The 17,086-nt window shown below is 56.6% G+C and overlaps 1 protein-coding gene across 2 annotated transcripts in view; it reads left to right on the top strand.

The window, feature by feature from the left end:
* The first annotated feature begins 947 nt into the window (after positions 1-947).
* Positions 948-17,086, top strand: part of MLLT1 (MLLT1 super elongation complex subunit) — a 65,030-nt gene continuing 48,891 nt past the window's right edge. Inside the window, exons 1-2 of one of the 2 annotated variants that reach the window (XM_004277654.4) lie at positions 948-1,178; positions 10,830-11,010. In XM_004277654.4, the coding sequence (XP_004277702.1) occupies positions 1,167-1,178; positions 10,830-11,010 (193 nt within the window). In that variant the 5' untranslated portion in view covers positions 948-1,166. The remainder of the gene's footprint in view (positions 1,179-10,829; positions 11,011-17,086) is intronic. The other variant, XM_033400894.2, reaches the window with a different exon arrangement.

The raw sequence follows: 17,086 nt of genomic DNA, 5'->3' as shown, positions 1-17,086 counted from the left end.
GCCCTCTTCAGAGCTTTTGTTTGGACTTACTTCTATCCCAAAATAACTGATTTTCCGGCGCTGTTCTTCAGCGCAAAGCACAGGCCACACCACCTAATGAATACTTGCCTGACACTTAAATGAGAAGTGGAGGGGGGAAAATAGCCAAACAAACAAAAAACCCTGATTTCTATTTATAAGAAGGGATTTAAAATAACTGCACATCGTAGGTAGAAGTCCTAAGGTCCAAGAGACAAGTGGCTTACAGGATCCTGAAAAAGATGGGGCCATATGTTTACATTCGATATAAACAGTTTATAAGTCGCGGTATATTATCATGGGTAAATTAAAAAACGGTTTTTGGAGGGATTAGCATGATAAATCTCGTGGATAAAATGAGAACTTCTCGGTTATGTCAATGCAGCAGATTTTAGATTTGTATCATTCAGATTACCACGTACTAGCATCACACCGTGATGGTCCCCATTCTACAGACGCAAACTGAGATTCAGGGTAAGAAGGGAGTTGACCATGATACAGTTCCAGGATTGGAAAATTAATCTGCAGTTCCAGAGCCCAGGTCTCATTCCATCACACAGCAGCAACACGTGGCCAGGAAACAAAAGTGTCCCTGGGGATTCCTCCCTACCGGGGAGGTTGGGGCCCGGGGGAGGCTCAGCCCCGGGAAGCTCCGGTCACTGGGCAGCGGCCCCTGGGGCCACAGTGCGCAGGCGCGGCGCTCCCGTCCCGCCTCCGCCCCCGCCCCCCTCCACGTGCGGCGCACACCTCGCGCTCCCCTCTGCGGGGCTCGCCTCGCGCCTCCCTCCCTCCCTCCTCCCGCCCCTCCGGTCCGGGCCTCCCATTGGCTGCGGTCTTCGTCCCTCCGACCGCAGCCCGGCAGGCCCCCGCCAGGCCGGAAGTCCCGCCCCACAAGTCGCCGTCCGCGTCGTCGACTGGCCTAGGCAGCTGTCAGTCCGGGCAGCGGGCCCGAGTCGGCGGCGGGGGCCCGCAGTCGGTGCGCGACCCGGGTTGGCGGTGGTTTCCGGTTCCGCGGGGCTGGCGGGCGGGCGGGCGGCCGGGAGAGGCGGCGGCGGCGCCTGACAGACAATGAGGGCGGCGCGGCGGCGCTGAGCGGCGGCGGCGGCGGCGAGCGACGCGGGGCCCGGGGGCGGGGCGGGGAGCCAGCCATGGACAATCAGGTGAGGAGCGGCCGCGCCGCCGCAGCGCGGCCCGCGCCGCCCGCCCGGCCCCCTCCCTCCTTCCCTCCCTCCCTCCCTTACCCGCCCGCCCGGCCGGGCCCGACCCTCCTCGGTCCCGGCCTCCCCGCTCCCGCTCGGCGCCCGCCCGCCCAGCTTTGTGCGCGCCCGCAGCTCCCCGGGCCTTTATGTGGGGCGGGGGCGCCCATCCCCCATCCGCCACCCCCGCCGGGTCAGAGCGCCGCGGACCCCCCTGGGAACCCCGGTCCCCCGCTGCTCAGAGTCCCCTGGGAAGCCCCTCGGAACCCCGGTCTGGCCCAGATCCCCGTGAGACACCCCCCGTGATCTCCACTTCAGCCCAGAACGCTCTGGGACGCTCCTCGGGACCCCGGCCTGGCCCACATCCCCCTGGGACGCCCCTTGTGACCCCAGTCCGACCCAGCGCCCCCTGGGACATCCCTCGGGATCCCGGCACAGTCCTGAGTCGCCGCAGCCCCCCCGGGGGCCCCTTAGATTCCTCTGATCCGGCCTGTACCCCCTTTCCTGTCTGAATCCAGGGCCAGTTGGTGTCTCCTGCCTCCTCTGGCCCCTTGGCCCTGAATCCTCTCAAACTCCCGGCATTAAACCTTTGCTGGGGTTTGAGTTCCCCACAACTCCTGGGGCCTTGGTCTGCAGCCTCCTCCTTCCTCGAACCCAGGCTCACGCTGACCTCTCTCCCCTCTGGTCCTGCCCTTGCCTCAGCCTGAGCATCTGTTCCTCCTCAAACCCTGGTAGGGTCCCGGGTCTTTTCCCACCAGGACCCAGGCCTGCATTGAGTGGCCCCCTTTTTTGGACCTGGGCTTTCTTCTTCAGATGCCTTTGACCCACTCTGCTGCTCAGCCCCCTCTGCTTTCAGGCCCTGATCACTCTCCCTTGGACCGCAGGGCCCCAAGGGTCTGTCTCTTCACCTTCAGACCCTCTTTGACCAGGTCCAGGGACCATTTCTGCTCGGACCTGGAGCCTCCACGCCCTTCAGACACCAGATGCCTCACTCCCCTCAGTTCGGGCCCTCTTTGCCCCTGTGACTCTGATTTACGCTTCCCCACGTTGTCCCCCAGTCCAGGTCTCCTCTCTCTGGTTCCTGTAACCATAGTCGTCCTCCCTGCAGAGACCTGCAGTCTCTCCTGAACCCATGTGTCTCTCTCCTTACGTTCAGGGTCGCCCACTTCCTCCCAGCATCCCCTAGTCTGATGCCGTGACTTTGATCCACTACCCTCTCCCCCTAGCACACCCCATTTTCCCTGCCTTCCCCAGCATCTTGGAGCCGCCACCGAGAGCCTTGCTGCAAACCTAGGGTGTTCCCCAGCCTCCCTAAACTCTCCCCACGGCCCCTTTCCCTCCTATCTGGAAACCCTGAGCCAGTCCTGGCGAACCCAAGGCTGTTCTCCTCTTCAGTACCCAAGCCCCTTACCCCTCCCCAAGCCCTGGACCATTGCGACCCCCGACATAGGATCATTTATTTCTTCACCCTCCCCTGCTGCCCCTGCCTTCCAGGGGCTCGAAGCCAGGAGAGGCAGTGTGGGGGCAGTGGGGCTGGCAGCTGAAATCCCCGCTGTTAGGGCAGGTTGGGGCATCCCTGGCTGCCGGCGCCACTCAGGCAGCTCTGGCTCGTAAGGTGCTGTGTGGCCGTGGGGTTTCAGGGTTGGGGGGTGGGAGACCTCCCCCCCGCCCATCCCAGCCGCCTGGTGGCGCAGGATCACTGAGGCCTGTGCTTGGGGGCACCCTCTCACTGCGATTTCCTTTCAGCCTTGGTGTTGTACCTCTTTCTTGAGAAGTAGGGAATAGTTCATGACAGCTGAATGGGGGATTTCTGCAGAGTGGTGTGAGTTCATTTCCCTTGAAGGGACAGAGCTCGTTGCCTCCGATCTGTATTGAGTTAAGAAACAAAACAAAATAAACCTTCAGTGTCCACTTTCAAGGAAGCTGGCCCCTGGGGAAGTCTTGCTGGGCACCCTGTGGGCGTAGAGCATGGCTCCCGCCCCTCACCCCACCCGCCGGGCCTCCCGGGGAAACATCTCAGGCCCAGCTGTGTCCATTCCCCTTGTGATATGTGGCGCCCTGGCTGGTTGGGTGGCTGTCATCTGTATGAGCGGAGCGGTGAGAAGGGGCGGCGTTCTGGGTCGGTGACAGAGGGAGACAGCCGTCCTGCTGGGGGTGCAGGGAGCAGGCGAGCACCCTGGGCCAAAGAGAGGTACCTCGCCACTGCCCAGCGCGGCAGCAGCTAGCGCTCGGTGGCTATTTAAACTTAAAAGTACGAGAACGAAAAAGTCAGTTCCTCAGTTGCACCACCCACATTTTAAGTGCCCAGGAGCCACCACTCCTGAGGTGCCGGCCACCTCATTGGGTAGCACGAAGAGGCGACCTTTCCATCAGGGCAGAAGGTTCCACTCGACAGCGCTGGTCTGGATCCTTGCACACGTATTGACAAGTGAAACCGGTCCCAGAGGAAAGCTTGAGCCACCCAGGCGTCTGACTCTTCATCCCCGGCTGTGTTCTCATGCAAATTTGGGAGAGGCCCAGGAGCTCTGTCCCTTCCTTAGGGGGCAGCAGCCCCTGGGGAGGCAGGAGAGAAGGGGCGGGGGAGACGCTGTGAATCCAGCAGAGTCAGCCTTCTCTGTCTCCCCCACGATGCCCCAAACTTGTGAATGCCTCAGTGTGATGGGAAACAACAGGGCTTCCCCCGCTCGCCCAGGCCCGCTTGCTCTGAGAGACTGGTTCTCTTGACCTTCCTGTTGTGTTCTCTAGAACTTCCAGGCCCAGTTGAGAAGGGGGATTCTGCATTTGGCTCTGGCTCCCGGGAAAATGTCATTCTGGTACCCTTTGCCTTGACCACACCCCCACCTGTTTGATCCCTTGACCTGTAGCCTGTACTTACACGTCTGTCGTCTGCGGGATTTGTATTTTTTTTTAGGGGGGACATGGTGATGTATTTTGGGGGGCAGGTCTTTGCTCACGCAGGGGTCATGGCTGGGAGCCATGTGATTTATCTCCAAGGATGGTGGGGAAGGAATGGGCGTGGTTACAGACTGAGCAGCTGCTGAAAAGATGGAAAGGAGGCTGGGAAGGGAGCCTCAGGGGGCGGGGGGTTGCCTAGGGAGCTAGAAGTGGTATCAGCGTCTGGGGAGTCCTGTTCCCCAAAGGACCAGGGAGTCCTCCCTTCACAAAAGCATTGGGCCTGGCTGCGAGGTGGGCGGCCGACCCGCTGAGCCACATGGTTGAACTGACGCTGACTCTTCATCTCCAAAGTTTGGATTTGAGAACAGCTGCCTGTGACCATACTCTGCTGTTGCAGAAGGGAGGTTTGTTTCTCACGGGGAAGGCCCATTTCACGGATGTGCGAACGCAGGCCCAGGACAGCCCTGCAAGGAGTCGAGGCCTGGTGGGATGTTTAGGGGGAGCGCTCGCTCTTCCCCCAGACCTTGCATAGAGAACCTCAGGACTGTGCAGAGTGCTAATGAGAGGGTGATGGGGTCCTCCCCCACCTGGCTCTGAAGCTGTCACAGCAGGTCGATGCCAGGTTTTAAAGTTGTGAAGCATGTTGTAAAGTGCTTGAGAGCGGGGACCAGAGTTCTGCTCCCCTTTGGGTCCCTCGTAGTTTGTAATGCGAAGATTTGCACTTAGCTTCGCCAACTGTTGGTTAAATAAAAGTGACTAGGAATCACTGCCTTTGTCACCAGGCCCACCTGGCCTGGTGACAGATGCCTTTATTGGGCTTGTTCGTGTTCAAAATCTCCCAAGACTGCTCTCTGGAGAACTCTGGGGATGGCCGACGCATCATCTACATGTCTGTGTGCGTTTCCTCCATATTTAATGCATATCCTGTCCCAGGCCTCCCTGGTGGGCTGGTAGGGGTGAGGCTTCCCAGCAGCCTGACAGCCCTAAAGATTGTGGATGTATCTGCACACCCTCACGGTCTGCACACTTACCTTAGAGAGTTTCCAGAGGCACATTCATTGAGCCCCTTCTTGTCCCTTTGTCATTAACCTGGTGCCCTGGGTCAGAGAATTGAGGCCGGATGGAGCCCTAAGAGAGTGTAGGGGCAGCCACCAGCCCCCGTGGGCCAGGCATTAGAGGGCCAGGGCCTCCTGCGGCTGTCCTGAGAGGTCCCAGCCTCCGGGCAGGCAGTCTCCACTTGAGAGGATTGTCTCAGAGGGACGGCTGTCCTCTCCCTGTCTTGTGCTCTGATTCAGTGGCTGCTCCCGGGAGCCCCCCGCTGGGTCTAGAGGGAGAAAGTTCTGTGAAGAGCACTTACTTCGGGCTTGTGTGGCTGCCGCTCTGTGGGCCCAGCCCCTGTCCCCCTTTGTGGGTGTGTGGACCACGTTGCCAGTGACCCTGCTGGGTGTCATCAGACTTGGCAAAATCGTCCCAGGCTGATCAGGGAAAAGACCCCTGGGTGCTTCCTCCTCCTGGGAGGGGAGGGGATTGCGCATCTGAGGGAATTAGCTGCAGTAGCCAGACTCCAGGCCTAATTAGGCCACTTGGTAAAGTGGGAATTCCCGGGGTGGGGGGACGGCGGGGGGGGGGGCATCTGGTAAAGAGAATTCCCACCAGAAGATCCGGGGAAATCTTACAGATACACTTGTTGAAGACCTGTCTCCTGGGGCCGGGCTGAGGGCAGGGTTCGAGGGATGTGGGAAGGATCCCGGAAAGCGAGGGCTGTGAGGCCAGCAGGGCTGTTGACACCAGGCTGGCTCTGTCTCTGCTGGGTAGGGCCTCCCCTTCCACACCTGCAGGGGTCTGTGCTGGCTGATGCGTCTGCCTGGCTCGCAGGACTTAGGATTCTGGCCCTTGGGTTCCAAGTGCCCGCCGCCAGTTGGCCTGGAGCGAGGGCAGTGCCCAGCGGAGGCCCTCAGCCCAAGCTTAACTGTCCCTAGATGGCCCTGGGAGCCCTCGTGCCACTCCATCTCATCTCAGGTCTTAGGGACGATTTCCCAGAGGTAGAATAGTTAACTCTTTCTGGAGCAGCCTGGAAAGTGCCCCTTTGTTCTGGGCTTTTGTGGGGGCAGTGGGTGGCGAAGTGGCCCTCAAGATGCTGGGACGTGGCAGTGACCAAGGCCGGGCCCTCCCTCTGGAGGCTCTGCAAGGGGCCTCCCAGCAGCTGCGGGGCAGGTGAGGGACGTCACTCCAGGCAGCGTGGGCTTTTTTTTTTTTTTTTTAATTTATTAGTTTTTCTTTTTTCATTTTGTTTTTGGCTGCATTGGGTCTTCGTTGTTGCACACGGGCTTTCTCTAGTTGCGGTGAGCAGGGGGGCTACTCTTCGGTTCGGTGTGTGGGCTTCTCATTGCGGTGGCTTCTCTCGTTGCGGAGTACGGGCTATAGGTGCATGGGCTTCAATAGTTGTGGCACATGGTCTCGGTAGTTGTGGCTCTCGGGCTCTAGAGCCCAGGCTCAGTAGTTGTGGCGCACGGGCTTAGTTGCTCCGTGGCATGTGGGACCCTCCTGAACCAGGGCTTGAACCCGTGTCCCCTGCATTGGCAGGCGGACTCTTAACCACTGCGCCACCAGGGAAGTCCAGCTCGGGCTTATTAATCCAGCCAACAGTGAGCCTCTCCAGCAGGCACCCTTCCTGGAGAAGCAGCTGACTGATCTGCTTCAGTTCTCTAGTTCTGCTGGACAGGGAAGGAGTCCAGGTGGAGTAAGGAAGGAGGGGGCAGAGCCTGCAGAGGTGGAATTGTCGGAGGTGGAATTACCGTGACTCACCGAGTCGGAGTAGTTGGCCAGGGCTCAGCTTTACTTGCCTCCGCTTCGGTGTAGCTTGAGTGTCCTACGGAATCAATGATTTCTTTTCTAATATAGTGTCCCCAAATCTGTGATATTCCACCATCTTTACTTCTTAGAAGGTTCCAGCATTCAGGGGAGACTTCTCCTGTGTGCACTGGCGTATGCAGTCATTGGCACCTGGGGTCTGGGGGTGTCGGGACTGAGCTGGCGCTGGCCCCTGAGGCAGAGATGCCGCCTGGGCGGAGCTTTGGGCACGGCCCGCCGGCTGCAAAGATTACCCATCGCGCTTCAGAACCTTCCTGTTTACTTTGGCCTCTGGAGCGTCTTTTTGGCGCTTCCATTTTCCCCCTCGGATGGAACTGTGGTCTTCCCTTCTTTCACAATCACTGCTCTGCCGGGCTTGCTCATGTGCCCTGGGTAGGAACCCCACGTGATGAGAAATGCCGGGAAGGCAGCTGGGGTTGGAGCAGGGTTGTTAATCTCCGGATTGGTGAACAGCAGAATCTGAGGGGGCATCTCATCACCTAGGAGTTAACTCTGAAAGTATTGATACCAGAAGCCATTCAACAGTGTCCTGTTGTCATTGTGATTATGTGGATCTGGTTTCCCATAATCCAGGGATTGTCTCCCGACTCCTCAGTGTGAAAACAGGTCAGAGAGCAAGGCAGAGTTTGTTACACACCCGTAAGTGTACGGGGCGATTATGGCCTATTTGGGATCATGTAAATATTGTTGGGGGTTGTTTATCTTGAACGTTGTCCATAAGCAGCGTTCTGCGGATAGAAGCTTGTGGTTGATTCGAGCATGACTTGTTTATCCAGACGTCCAGGCCTTTTCTCCAGCTGTCAGGGGGGTATTTCCCCCCAAATGTCCCCAACCCCCCACCCCCGCTCCACCCACCCGGGCTCCATGGGCATCATCACAGCCACCCAGCTGCCTGGTCGCCTGTCTCTCCTTCTGCATCCGCCCTTGGGTCCTCCCAGTTCTCCTGTTTCAGGCTTCTTTTCCAGCCACTCCCTCTGGTTGCCTCCCAGCAGGCTTGTTGTTGTTGGTCTGTCTGTCCTTTTTGCCTTCAGCCCAGACTGTGTACACAGTTGCTGGGGTGCTTTATCACTTAGATGCTGTTTCCTCCAATCTGTCACCTGCGTACGGTTGGCTGTCATTTCTCTAGTGTGGAATCTAAATGCTCCATCCGGATCCCCACCCCTCCCCCGAGTGGACCGGTCCCGGGGCTCTCTGCTCTTTTCCCAAGCAGCCCCACGGGGACTGTCGTCCTGTGCCGGTGGGGTGGGGGGCTCCTGCCCTGTTTTTACAGTTGTCTCGCTAAGTACCCACTGCCTCCCGCCAGTCCATGCGTCCGGGCCACCCTGTCCTTATCTGTCACCTTGGCCCTTCCCTCTTGGAACCAACGCACCACTTAGAACTCACTGATCTAGGAAGCCTCTCTGGTTTAATCCAGTGTTGATGCCTCGTGCAGCGTGATTCCAGGATAGAGGTTAAAAGGACGGGTGGGATGTGGCCCTGGGGGAGACAGCAGTGAACAGTCAGGAGCAGGGTCGGGATGAAGTGGCACAGCGGAGTTGGTTGTACACAGACTGCTGTGGAGACCAGGGTCTGGTTGGTTTCCGGTGTGGATCTATCAGAAGGGGCTCTGGAGAGAGTAGCACTTGAGCCAGGGCTTAAGGGACAAGTGGAATTCCAAGCAGAGAGAAGTGAGTTAGGGCGCCCCCGGCTGCGGGCCGGAAGGAGCAGAGGTGGATGGGAGTGGACGTTCCCGGTATGTTTGGGGATGGCTGGTGTCTGACTGAGTTGGGATGCAGGGTGTGTGCGTTTTCCTGTGCTTCCTCGGTTCTCAGCCTCTAAGGCCTGGCCAGAACTTAGCAGCATCTTCTTTGTGCACGAGCATGTGTGTGTGCACGTACAGGGGATTGCAGCGCGGGAAACTTGCACGGCTCTGTGACATACTCTCTGATCTTGGGTGAAAGCATGGTAAACGAGGAATACCCCAGACTTGAGGAAGCACAGGTGTGAGATGGGAGGTATGCTGAGGCCTGCGGACTCGATTCTGACCGAGAGCGGCGGGCCATGCTTTCCCGGCAGTGACCGAGCAGCGAGGGGTGGAAGAGTGGGGAGTATGCCGGTGGTGGGTCTGAACAGGGTTTTGGAACCCAGAGAAGAGGCAGGTCCTGGAGGGACTGTGGCCCCAGGGGTGCCTGGGGTCCGGTGGTGAGAAAGAGAGTGCAGAGGGAGGTTTCTGGTCTGGGCCTGGGCTGTTGAGCCCAACAGGGGAGTTTCCTTCCGGATGCGTGGGATCCAGGCCACTGGCCCGCTTGTCCCTCGTTATCTCAGTACTTAGGAGCAAGTGTCCACTTGGCCTGTGCTTTCTTTGTAACGTTCTTGATTTTGATACTAGGTGTCAGACTGTATCTCTGTGAAGTCCAGAGAGGGTTTTAACAGGCCAGAGCAGATGTGTACAGTGGGTCCCTGTCGGCGGTTTCAGCTGGCCTCACTGGTGGAAGTTCTACGAAGGGTTGGGGCTGCCTGCTTAGTGTGTGTGTGTGGCGGGGGGCCGGCACGAGCTGCTTCCTGTCTCAGGTGAGTGGCCAACATGTGTGTGAGGAGGGCAGCCCGAGGCCGCGGGCCCACCTGCACCTGTCCCCAGCTGGCTTCACACTTGCCCCCCATTCTCACTGTTAACCGCTGTTCTGCTTTGAAAACAAAGCCAGCGTTTGTGCAGGTGACTCAGGTGACCCCAGGGGTCTCTGTTTTCCAGGAGGCACTCTGTGGGATGGTGGAGAATGAAAATGCTTTAATCAAGGACGGCAGGATGGCACACTGGCCAAGGGAGTGGCCTTTGGGTGACACACACACACCTGGGCCTGAATCTCCCTACAACTCAGGCGCCTCGTGTGTGCCACTCAACAGCTCACTCTTGGAGCCTTGGTTGCCTCATTCGTAGAACGAGGTACAGTCTGCCCTCCGGATCCGTGGGTTCTGCATCCGCACATTCAATCAGTTGTGGATCGAAAATATTCGGGAAAACGATTCCCGAAAGTGCCAGTAAGCAACCCTTGAATTTGCTGTGCCCCAGCAACTATTTACATAGTACTTACATGTAGTTACAACTATTTACCTAGCATTTACGTTGCACGAGGTATTATAGGTAACCTAGAGATGATTTAAAGTATGCAGGAGGATATCCGTAGGTTACATGTAAGTGCTAAGCCTTTTTACCTAAGGGACTTGAACATCCGTGGATTTTGGTATCCTCGGGTCCGGGAAGTGATCCCGCATGGGTACTGAGGGGCGACTGCAGTGGCACCACGGGTCACGCTGCTGTTTTCCAGGAGATCTTGGTGAGGGTTGCTACTCCGGGCAGGGAGCCATTTGCAGTGAGCCAGTGCAAGAGGAGAGCAGGCAGACTGCTAGCAAGATGATGTCTGATCATGGAGACTGCTGAGAAGACTGTGTCATAAAGAGCCATGGGGTGGTGGTGGGTGCTTTCAGGTTGGGTGGTCAGGGAGGGCTTCTCTGAGGAGGTGACAGTCAAGCCGAGACCTCGGTGACAGGATGGAGCCAGCCGTGGGGAGGCCTGGGGGAGAGCATCCGAGGCAGTGGGAACCACAGGTGCCAAGGCCCTGGGGCAGGGCGGGGAGGAGGCGCGGGGGGGGGGGGGGGGCCTGTTGGCCTCCTGGGGAGCGAAGGCATGCACAGCCGTCCGGGCCCCGCCCACCTGAGCACGTGTAGGCTCCTGCTCCTGTGAACGCGCTGCCCCTTCGCAGACTCCCTTCACTTACGAGCTCTGTAGGCCGCAGGGGGCCAGGGGGAGGGCACGGCCTGCAGCACCCTGCCCTGGGCTCTGCGTTGACCCTGTGCCCGCCTCTCTCCCTGCAGTGCACTGTCCAGGTCAAGTTAGAGCTGGGACATCGTGCCCAACTACGCAAGAAGCCCACCACGGAGGGCTTCACGCATGACTGGATGGTGTTTGTCCGCGGCCCTGAGCAGTGTGAGATCCAGCACTTCGTGGAGAAGGTGGTCTTCCGGCTGCACGACAGCTTCCCCAAGCCCAAGCGTGGTGAGTGTCCCCACCCTGGCCTCCTGCCCTCTCCCTGGGGAGCAGGTGGCCTGTACCCCGCAGCCCGAGGTGAGAGCTCGCCCTCCACACAGGGCCTCTACCATCCCTTCTGCTTCTCCCTTGGCCGCGGACTTGGCTGTAGGGAAAACCCAGCGGAGGTGGTGACAGCATCTTGTGTCATCACTTAGACTCAGGCTCTGAGAAGCTTCCAGAGAATGTAGCCCTGTGGCTGAGGGTGGGAAGGGCGACTTACACCCCCTGGTGAGTAAGCAGGAAGCTGCTTACTGGGCCCACGTTGGAGGAGAGATGCCCTTTAGAGAGCCCGTGGTATGTGGGGCAAAAGCAGAAAAGGCTTGCGTTTCGCCGCCGCCTCCTCCCTGGCTTCACCCCTCAGAGTGCCCGGCCATCTGCGAAGTACAGGGTGACATGCGGCCCGGCTGTCTGACGGGGTGGAGAACCGGGAACTCACCCAGGGCGCGCGATCAGAGACCACTTCCTGGGGAATTTGGAGCGAAGTTGGAGGCGATGTTGGGAGCTCTGTGGGGGCCGGGCCCTGTCTCCTGTTTTTACCATTCGGTCCCCATGTGAAGCCCAGCCCGTCACAGGGGTCTTGAAAATAGTTCTCGAATGGATGCATTGATAAAGGAACAAAGGACTCTGTGCTCGGAAAGGGCTTCAGGGCTGGGAGAGCCGTTGCTGGGCTGCTGCCCCCTCTACCCACAGTAGGTGGCCAGGGGGCCGGGGGTCATGCTGTGACAGCATGGAGCCTCGGGTGGAAGCAGGAGCCCATTCCGGGACCTGCTGGGGGCCTGGGCTTGGGCCGGCAAGTGTCTTGCTGTCCAGTGGGGAAGTGACGTGTGTTACAGGAGTAGAAACTCCTGGTTCAGAACTGGCTCGAGATTCTTTTTCTTCTGGATTCTTCCATCAGCTTTCCGCTGTTCCTTTTCCTTCGTTTCTCCTTTCCTGAGTCTTCAGCTTCTCTCCCTTTTTCCTTTTTCCGTCTCTGAGCCTCTTGGAGAGAGCCCATCTTGTTCCTGGCAACAGCAGGTATCTGTAAAGCACCTGCTAATAATAATAGTAGTAATACATGCCACTTATCAGGCACGTCCTGATCACAAGCTCTTTTCGTTCACCCCGCGACCCTCTTTTACAGATGGGGAAGCAAGCTCAGGGGGCCAGGTAAGCTGCCTGTGCTTTAAAGCATGAGTCTATGCTCTGTGAGCTGGATATGCCCGTTTTTCTTGGCGCTTGGTCACGCCTGTTCATTCTGGGGGAGCCCGTGGTCGCTGTGTCCGGACGCAGAGCAGAAGCCGGGCTGCCCCCTCCTGGCCCAGGTGCCTGCTTTCCCAGACAGCTGCCACTGCGGTTCCTTCACCACCGCCCTCTCCCGTCCCTCCCTTTCTCTCCGGGAGGGGCCTCAGATGGTGACTCCTATCCACCTTTCAGCTGCTGGTTTCATCTTCCTCCCCTCCGGTCCTTAACCAAGCAGCCGCTAGAAGTAACACTCAGAGCGGCCTACGTTTGTCCTGCCCTCGCTCTGTGCTGTGCGATGCAGGGAGCCCCCCAGGATCCCCTCCCATATCTAGATGTGGAAACTGAGGTCCCGAGAGGCCCAGTCACCTGTTTGTGGTCACGAGGAAGCGGCACATTCTCTGAGCTCCCGATGTCTGAAACATGGGTTTTGAGTGAAGTGCACTCTTTTGAAGTGTCGTTTTGCAGGCAGAGTTTCAGTAGGTGAATCGTGCGTGTTTGCAAAGTCGGTGCGGCCTCTACACAGAGGGCACCTGCGTCACGGGTATCGAATGGTAAATGCTCACTCGCCATTTGCTTAGTGGTCAGTGAAAAACAGATCAGGTGAAGCAGCCAGTGAATTTCTTATAGGGCTCCAGCCTCTGAAATTATACTTTATGTGCTTAAAAAGTATCTTTTACACCACAATATGCACCCGTAACAGACCCAGCAGAGATGTGCCAGGTGGGATGTTCCCACCTCCCAACTCATCAGCGGTGGTATCACCCCAGGGGCAACATTTCTAGGCCTTTCTGGGTCGTGTCCTTTCTTAACACCTTAAAGCAGTAGAAGCAAATTTGCTTCTTATCTCTAGATTTTTCACATTTGTTTATTAACTTACTAGCGTGAAGGGTTAGACTTTCTCCTAAGCTTCTCCCTCTTTCATCCCCGACAAGTGAGGGGTTTGTGTCTGGCCATATAGTTTGCTGCTGTATCCTAAGTAATACTTAGGTGCTTACTAAGTATTCGTTGAGAGAACGAATGCATTCTTCGATGCTGTCAACTTTGGCCAAGGTCTCCTGACTTTTCATTTAGGAAGAGAAGGGCAGGAGCACCCCGTCTTCCTTGAACCTTACACCCCTCCCTCTGAGAGCTGCACTTGACTTCATTAAGGTTGCTCCACTCCAGGATTAGAGATTAAGTCTAGAAGTTGGTAGCTGGCAAAGGGCACTGACCGTAGCGACTCTCTCCATTGTCGGGCTGGTCGGGATCCTCTCTGAACTCTGGGCCACTCCAAGGAGAACGCTCAAGCTCATGTCAAGGTCAGATGGGCTCTTTTTATCATCCTTGGTTAAAATTTGGCCCCGTTTACTGCGCTTCATATTTGACCCTTTGCTTCTCTTCCCATCCTTGCATTGTGTCTTTTTCATCAAAGGTGCTTTGCCTTTTTTCCATCCTCCCCAGCATTTCATTTATTCAGTGGAGTTTTTTCCCCTTCGAGATATTTCATTCTGGTCTCTTCCTCCTCTAGTCAGAACTGGCTCCTCTTTAGCCATCACGCTGGGACTTTCCTTTACTTTTCTCCTGGGGGGATTTACCTAATACCCTTATGTTTTGGTTTATTTTCCTGTTTTACTAGAATAATTTCTCAAGAAGTTTCCCAGGAGATTAATTACTGAAGCAATTTCCAAAGAAAGGTGTGTGGGGAATAAACTCCTTGACTCCTAGTGTATTTGAAGTGCCCTTGTTCTGTTCCCACACTTGAATAGTAGTCTAGTTGGGTGTAACGTTCTAGTTGGAGAATTACTGTCACTTAGAGCTTTGGAAGTGTCGCTTCTTTGTCTTCTGAGAAGTCTGATGCTATTGGGTTCTTGTTCTGTTGCAGATGACCTGTTTTTTAGTTTTTTGTTTTGTCTTTAGAAGGACTTAAGATGGTTTTTATGACATTGTTTCCGGGATCTTTTTTGGTTGTGTGTTTGTTCATCATGTTGGACATGTGGTGTCCTTCATTTTATTTTATTTATTATTACTATTTTTAAAAATATTTGTTTATTTATTTGGCTGTGCTGGGTCTTAGTTGCGGCATGCTGGATCTTCGTTGCTGTGTGAGGGATCTTTGTTGCCGCATGTGGGCTCTTTTAGCTGTGGCATGTGGGATCTAGTTCCCTGACCAGGGATTGAACTTGGCCCCCTGCGTTGGGAGCGTGGAGTCTTAACCACTGGGCCACCATGGAAGTCCTGGTGTCCTTCATTTTAGCTTCTATTTCTTTGACAATTTCTTTCCACCTATTTAATTTCTTTTTTCGCATTCTAGGATGCTTATTATATAACTTGTCTATGTTTAAGTCTTTTCATCTGTAAAATGGGAACAACTGCATCTGCCTCACAGTGTTGTTGGGAGGATTAAATGAGTTAAATGTATAAAGTGCTGAGAATACTGCCTGGCATACAGTAGTTGCTTTATGAATATTAGCTGCTGTTGACATTTGTTTAATCTGCTGAGTTGTTTTTGCACCTTTCACCCTTTAAAAAAAATGTCTTTTTGCTCTACGTTCTGGGAGATTCCATCGAATTTATTTTCTGGTCTTTTTGTTGAATTAAAAAGTTATAAGTACTATATTTGTACTAAGGTCTAAGAGCCCTTTCTTACTCTCTAATTTTCCTTTTTAAAAGTATTTTGTTTTCATTTGTTGAGCAAGTCTTGCATCTGAGGGCATTGACTCTAGGTTTTTGTTTTTGTTTTTGTTTTCCTTTTCCCAAGTTCTCTTGTGGTCCCCAAAGTATTCCTGTTTCTTTGGCCTCTTTCCTCCAAGTGGGAACTCTTACCGAGTGCTCTGTTCAGGGCAGGATGGGTTCGCTTTACCAGCGGTTTCTGGTTAGGGAGTGGGTCCCCCAATTTCCTGACTGAGAAGGGCCTGACTCAGGGGGTGGGGTGGGGAAGGTCGCAGGAGGGATACCCAGGGCTGTTGTTCCAGTCACAGCCGCTCTGGTTGGCTTTTTTTTTTTAATAACTGCTTTACTGAGGTATGAGTCACACATGATAAAATTCACCCTTAATGTGTACGATCCTCGTGTCTATTGTGTTCGTACAGTGGCTCAGCCATCACCTCTCTCATTCCAGAACGTTTTCATCACCCCAAGAAAAACCCCTAGCCACCCGCTCCCCACTGCACCTGCGGATGCCCCAGCCCAGGCCTCCCGGGGCTCAGGCCCCCCCTGCAGCGCCTGTGCCATGTCCCCGGCTGCAGCTTCCTCTTCCTGTTTGCTTGCCCGGCATGCTCTCACCCACTTTCTGCCTTCCAGAAAGTTCTTGACTGCTCACATCGCCTCCCTCCCCGTTACTCTCCCGGCATTATTTGGTTTCCTCCTGGCCTCACTTTGCTTGCCATGGGCCCTCAGGTGGGACGGCAGGCAGGCCGGTGGCGTCTGCTCGGTCTCCCACATCTGGAAGCCTGTACTCTGGCCCCTGTGCCCCGTCTCTGAACGGATAAGGTGGTTTTCAGCCTGGGAGTGCCCGTCCTCTGAGAGGCCTTTAGAGAGAGATTGAGAAATGCAAAGCAGGGTCCCTTCCCTGAAGGGGTTTGTCGTCTGGTAGAGAGATGAAGATCAGAGGTGACATGAGTGGAAGTAAGTGACCTGGGGGTCAGAGGCCGAGGGAAGCCAGGGCTGTCCCTGCGGGAGGGGGCCCTGACTCGGGCCTTCATGGCTGAGGGGATTCAGACTGGGAGTGGGCGGGGGGAGATGGACATTGGGGTGGAGGGTGCAGGCAGGTCCCCGGTCCCTCCCTCCTCTGCTGGGGGATTGTGCAGCAAGAACAGGCCACCCTTCCTCTCTGCTTCCTCTTTCCTTCCTGGATGCAGGTTAATTCAGCAAGCAAGCAGGTGCCCGGCCCTGTGCGAGGCCGGGGCACATGAGGCAGACTGCAGGACGCTCACAGTGGGGGGGCTTGGGCACTAGGCGGGCAGGGTTCATGCAGGTGGAGAAACCCCCCCTCAGTCTGCTCAAACGGGATCGAGAGACTCGGGGAGAGGCGGGCCGTGACCTGGCCTCCCTGCCCACATTTCTTCCTGTCCCTGGACAGGCCTCTCACTTCAGTAGATGACCTGACAGAGGTGTGACATGTGGCCCGCTCAGCAGTATTTGACAGATATGTAGTGAATGTTTCCAAAAGGCCTGGCCATGGTGCTGGCTCTGGGGGTGTCACACTGCATGAACCGGAGCTCGTGTAGGATTGAGGAAGGTGGAGACAGTAAGCACAAGGAGTGCTGAGACCCAGTGATACAGGACGCTCGGGGCCGGAGGAGGGAACCGCAGCCTGGAACTTGATGGGGGACGGGGGCTGCTGCTCAGTGAAGGGGTCCCGGAGGAAGTGGTCTGTGATCTGAGAGGGGCAGCGTGGCAGGGCTGGTGAGAGATGAGCCTGGAGGGCATGGAGCCCCGTGCAGGCCCCCTGGAGCGGCTGGAAGTTGGTCCTGAGGGCAGTGAGGAGCCATCACGGGACACAGATCTGTGATTCAGAGGGGTCCTTCCCGCGGCCTCTGCAGAAGAGGCCTGGGAGCAAGCCTGAGGCAGGCCAGCTGGTGAGGGGCTGGAGCGGAGGCTCAGGGCGCCAGGCAGCGGGGTGCAGCCCAGAGATGTTTGGAGGTAGCCTTCACAGCGCTTGGTGGCGGGCGAGCCACCGAGCCGTAGGGGCAGGAGGGGCTGAGGCGTCCTCGGGGGAGCGGTGGACAGCTGGGGCCCTGACCTGCACGATGCCGGGAGCCGCGGGCTTCAGAGGGAACGAGGAGGTATCTTGGGGCGGGCTGCTTCCGGCATGCCCAGCCAGCACCGCCAGGAGGCTCTCCGA

Source organism: Orcinus orca, chromosome 3, assembly GCF_937001465.1.
Source record: "Orcinus orca chromosome 3, mOrcOrc1.1, whole genome shotgun sequence".
NCBI classification, from domain to species: Eukaryota; Metazoa; Chordata; class Mammalia; order Artiodactyla; family Delphinidae; genus Orcinus; species Orcinus orca.
The sequence above is the reverse complement of the archived record's forward strand: the minus strand, read 5'-3'. Positions and strand labels throughout refer to the sequence as shown.